This window comes from Corvus brachyrhynchos, unplaced genomic scaffold (assembly GCF_000691975.1).
Source record: "Corvus brachyrhynchos isolate BGI_N302 unplaced genomic scaffold, ASM69197v1 scaffold255, whole genome shotgun sequence".
NCBI classification, from domain to species: Eukaryota; Metazoa; Chordata; class Aves; order Passeriformes; family Corvidae; genus Corvus; species Corvus brachyrhynchos.
The window spans coordinates 7,334,181-7,339,635 of NW_008238358.1; the positions used below are offsets into that span (position 1 = coordinate 7,334,181).

Below are 5,455 nucleotides of genomic sequence, written 5' to 3' on the forward strand. Positions count from 1 at the left end.
CGCCTCTCGCAGGGGCGCCCCGCGCTCCCAGGGCGCTTGGAGGAGCAATACTGGCAAGAGCAGCAAGCTCCAAGGGCTCCCGCATTACTGGCGAGCAGGAGTCGAAAGGGAACACCCAGAGCTCTCCCCAAACTCCTGAACCTGGCAAGATGCAAAGGACAGTCACAAATTATGCCCACAAACAGATTCCAACTATAAGTAAATTTTTCAGGAAGAAGGCTATATTAGCTTTTAAAACTTCTGAAAATGTGATTCACAATTTAAGAAGTAATTTTCTTCTCTGCTAGCAACACCTTTTCTTTATTTGAAACACAGCATCCTCTGGGTTCAAGCAGTTGTGGGGTCTCCTTCATCTGCAGTGGGGTTTGGATCCTTTAGATCCAGCAGCCAGGCTCTCCCTGCCCTGCCACAGCTTTCTTTCCTTGATTGAAAGAACTGCCAGTAACTTCTCCTACCAAAAGGAGGTGAATATTATTATTAGCTAAGTGCCAGCAATACCCAAAAGGAGAAATTTTGAGAGTTCCCACTCAACACAGATGAAAAAGCATCATATTTTTCTTTTAATTACTGGTGGTATTTCCGCCACAATGCCCAGCAGAAGTATGAACTAAGGAAATCCAAACAGGAAAGGGTATATGGTCATACCCCTCTGCCATCCTTCCTGCCATGCTAACCCTGCAACAGGATTCAAACTGGCCCTTGGCCTTTACACAGTAACATGAGACAAAAAAATAGTGATCCAAACTAACAAAAAACGCCCCCCCCCCCCCAAACCCAAAATTTCCCCGCACCTTCACACACCTTTGGCTTCCTTTTTTTCAACCCCTCTTGATGCATTGTTAGCCCAGAGAACTGGAGTTTCATAGTGTAACCCAGGAATTACAGCAGCCCTGCTGTCTGACATGGGCCTGTCCCTCACCTATATTACTCCATTTCTTTCTCTAGAAAATTCCCTTGTACAACCCTAAGTCTTTATACATCCCCATGCCAACAGCTTTGTTTTGGTTGCATTTTCCATTTCATCAGCTTCCTATGGACAAGCAGGAACTTCTTCCAAGTCTTGGGTATCCTACTAGCACACAATACTAAGTACTCTTATAGTAGTGGTGTACAACAGCATACCTGTTACCATACAGAAAGTTTGCCATACATATATGACTTTAGTTATGCATTTTTTTCCATAACATTTTTACCTAAGTCATCTCTCTCCCAGAGAGCAAGGAGGTCAGCAACACTTAGTACTGAACATGCATGCCCTTCAAGGAGCTTCTCCCTTTCTTTTGGTTGGGTTACCAGCTTAAACCAGCTTCACTCTTTGGAGATACTCATTTCCCCTCCATTGCAACCAAACATGGAAAAATTTGGTAATTGTGATGCTTCAGAAAAGTCTTCTCTTTTCTAAGTGGGGAAAAAACCCCCAAACAACATCTGATTAATAGCTTAATGGTCTGCCTACTGGAATTGAAAATTTTCTTCTGTCTCCAATATGCACTTTGTATAGCAAATATCATCAGCTCTACTCTCTACTTTAAGTGATTAGAACATAATAGCTAATATTTCAGGTAATCTACTTTGCTTAATCTACTCTCAATTCCTGCTTCAGCACTTCCATCAAAACTGCAGAAAGAACCCTTTTTTTGAGCATGAAGAACAATTTCTTACTCTCACACCAACTTACAAGGTAGGTCCCTTAAGGCTAACAAAACAATAGTTAGTGTCAGTGGAAGAAAAAGCTGAGTAATCATTGATATAGTACTTTTTGTTTGTTTTTAAGTAAGCAGTAACTGACATCTGTGGACAAACTGAAAACAAGTTATTCCGTAACTAAATTCTGAAAAACACAGACGAGACCAGCACAGAATCTGGAACATTCAGCAGCACATTTAGAATTAAGGAAACACACAACTGTCTTGGTTTTGGCTGGGATAGAGTTAATTTCCTTCTTAGTAGCTGGTTCAGTGCTGTGTTTAGGATTTGCTATGGGAATCATGTTGACAACACACTGATGTTTTGGTTGTTGCTAAGTGGTGCTTACCCATAGCCAAGGACTTTTCGGTTTCCCATGCTCCATCAGTGAGAAGCTGCACAAGGAGCTGGGGGGAGCATGGCCAGGACGGCTGACCCGGACCGGCCAAAGGGATATTCCATAGCGTGGGAGGTGACACTCAGTGCAGAAACTGGGGGGAGTTGGCCGGGAGGGGCCGATCACTGCTCAGGGATGGGCTGGGCATTGATCAGCAGGTGGTGAGCAGTGTACTGTACATCACTTGTTTCTCCTGGACTTCATTCCTTTCTCTCTCCTTTTCAATACAATTATCATAATCATTTAGTACTACTATATTTTATTTTGTTTCAATTATTAAACTGTTCTCCTCTCAACCCACGAGGTTTAATTTTTTTTCCCCAATTCTCCTCCCCACTGAGCAGGGGGGATAGAGTGCGCAAGCAGCTCTACTTAGTTGCCAGCTGGGGTTAAACAGTGGCAACAACTTAAACCCCAAAGTAACATATGAAATTGCCGTGTGCAAGAGACATAACCATTCTTTTGTATGACCTGTAAACCAGACAATTTAAACCTGCCACAACCTGAGACCCACCAGTCCTTAGATATCTTTGTGCCCTTGCACAAGACAACAGGGCAAGATCCCAAATATGAACATCTCAGACAGCTATCAAATATCCATCACTAAAGCAAGGCTCCTGAGAACTCTATCACTTTGGACATCTTAGGCAACAGACTGCTCAACGCAACCATCTAAAATACAGTAAAACATGTGAGGCAAGGAAGGAAGTACACAAAGGAAATTTATATAAACTATCAGCCTGAAAACAGGCAAGACCACTCAAAAATCTTCAATTAAGGAAAAAGAAAGTAGTGACATCATTAAATGTCTGTGAGAAAATGAGAATAATGTTGCACGGAAAACAAAGGAAGACAGATACGGCAACTGCAGGCTGCTGAGCTACACCTCAGTCATCTACAGCTGAGGTGCTGTGAAAGTTGGACTGATCTCTGTTATTAAAGCACTTAAGCTAAAAGTGACCTCAGTTTAATAGCAGACTACATCATCATTTTGAACCTTTTCTGGGATATAAGAACTCAAAACATTTGGCATGAAAACACATTAACTTTAATGTGACTTATTTTTAATGCCTTTATATGCACAGTCCAACACTTGGGGCTCATTGTCAGTGGTAAAGAGAAAGACTGCATGTTCATAAACGATTCTTTAAAACTACTTCGACAGAACAATTCTGTTTAAAAGTTAAAATGGACATAGACGTTTCCTTCCAGCCTGTAAGAGATCGTACTATAGATATAGATGAGAATGAATAGGTAAAATCAGTGTAAACATGTATATATATGTACCATTCTATGGGCCTCTGCACTGCAGCAGAAACCAAGGAGGAAAAAGGCATTTGGCTGACTCAGAGCTGTCAGCATGGAAGATCAAACCAGTGTCAGCTCTGTACAGAGTGGCAGCAGCACATTGTCAGGGCAGTAGTCAGAATGGGAGAGAGACTTCAAATAAAAGAGCAACATCCTTACAGCTTTCCAGAAGAGAAAGGGTCTGACAGGCCAAAGGCTGACACCTACACTTGTGTCTACTCTCTCCAGGCCCTTACAACAACAGGTGCCTAAAGACACACAGGCCCAGCAGAATACATGACACAAACTAGTTGTTTTGCATTTGTCAGTGACAGCAACTTTTATTGTCTTTACAATACAAGATAATACAAACTGTTAAAAAGTAATTTTGTTTGGTAAAATATTTAGTGGATTGAAAATATAAATGCATCTTTGGATTAAACAAGATTACAAGCAAATAATTTGCCATCAGATCAAAGAAGTATAAAAGCCAACAGCTCCAGAACCATGCTCCTGGCACCTAATGTTTTCCAAGTAAATAATTTCATTCTTTTGAGCAGTAATCCTACTCCTTCCCCTAAGTGTGTGGGACTGCAAAGGTCAGTTATAAAGTTGGTAAAGGGTTGGAGGGGAGGGACTAGACTAAAAATAGTGACAAGTCCTGTCCTAACCCCTCTTCTCCACTTATGCTGGAATCTGTACTATGTTAGAAGGCTGTTTTTACTTCACTTTCCCATTATTACCAGGATTGAACATGAACAGTTTTATGTTGTATTTAAAAAAAAATTCTTTCAGATAATACCCCAATTTTACAATTTTGAGCTGTTACATGCATGCAGTTTTTCTGTCCCAGGAAGTTAAAATGTAACTGCATCAGTTGTCTGTTATAATTTGTATCATTTCTTTATAAGTAGTTTCAGGTAAGACATAATGTCAGTTGCAGATGACCAAACCAGAACAGAACACTGTACAGGACTGAGACTTTGGGCCAGTTGAGAAATCTTTTTCTCCAAGGTATACCCCTGCCTGGGCATAGCAATGTCATTCTTCTTCAAAAACATTACTGGACATAAGTCATTCCCACCATCACCTATATATACAATTTGTGTATAACTTACTCCTCGCTCCAACTGTTTATCTAGAAATTCTTTTAAAACTTTCCTTTTGCAAAGGTTTTTAGGGCACTTTGCACAATGATGAGCATGGAAGTGCTGTACAGTAAGATAGCCAGTACTGCTGAATGCTGCAGGGTTTGTAAACACTTCATCAAACACTTTATGGAAGTCAGAAGCTTTCAAAATCCAGTCAATAAATACTGTATTAGAATCTGAAACAATTATACAATCAAACAACTCTTTGTTCTCGCCAATAAATCCCAGAAGATCTATCATTCCCGCAGTGAAAGGAATTGTTGTCATAGTTCTTTTCATCTCATCTTCTTTGACACCATTGTCTCCCAAGTAGACAAAGACTCTGCCCATATATTCTGTCCAGTGTCCTGGTTGGTAAGAGTTTCTTAATCCATTAGGAAGTTTTCTCTCAGGAGCACATCTCACAATCCAGGTGTCACTATTTTCATCTATGATTGTATGGTCAAAATCAAAAACCAACAGAAATTTCATAGCTGTGAGAAAATAGTTTCCAAAACAGACAAAAAAGAAAATTATTTATATAAAGACGAGTACTATATTCCTACCCTGAACTTGTGCTCAGAAGAGAAAAATTCTGGAAGAAAATATCTGAACAAAATAAACTATTTATAACCACTACCATGATGGGAAGTTATGCTGCAGCTAAAAATGCAGTCTGTAAAAGCCAAAGTTCAGTGTCCAACTTCTGTTTAAAATAATTACTGTGACAGTAGCTAAATTCATGCTCCAGTTACTAATACTTGCTAACACAGCACCAATCTTCCTGTACTCACGCCATCAGTTTGAGCAGATACTAATTTCTCCATCAGCATTTGCCAATGCAACCAAACTGGGATTCTCCTGGCAAAACGTCTCAATAGGTATTTCAAAAGGAAACGTCCACCGAACAGATGGAGCCTGCTCCTCCAAGGAGGCCGCACTAATCAAAGCAGCC

General features: G+C 40.4%; 2 protein-coding genes across 5 annotated transcripts in view; one reads left to right on the top strand and one right to left on the bottom strand.

Moving 5' to 3' along the window:
- Positions 1-3,678: 3,678 nt before the first annotated feature.
- PHOSPHO2 (phosphatase, orphan 2) overlaps positions 3,679-5,455 on the bottom strand; it is a 10,131-nt gene continuing 8,354 nt past the window's right edge. For 3 of the 4 annotated variants that reach the window (XM_017735621.1, XM_017735622.1, XM_017735623.1), the window contains one exon: positions 3,679-4,994. In XM_017735621.1, coding sequence (XP_017591110.1) covers positions 4,267-4,992 — 726 coding nt within the window. In that variant the 5' untranslated portion in view covers positions 4,993-4,994 and the 3' untranslated portion in view covers positions 3,679-4,266. Of the gene's footprint in view, positions 4,995-5,294; positions 5,450-5,455 lie in introns of those variants that run through there. The other variant, XM_008634778.2, reaches the window with a different exon arrangement.
- The window catches only part of CCDC173 (coiled-coil domain containing 173), a 16,668-nt gene continuing 16,455 nt past the window's right edge, over positions 5,243-5,455 (top strand). Inside the window, 1 exon segment of the mRNA XM_017735573.1 lies at positions 5,243-5,381. Coding sequence (XP_017591062.1) covers positions 5,243-5,381 — 139 coding nt within the window.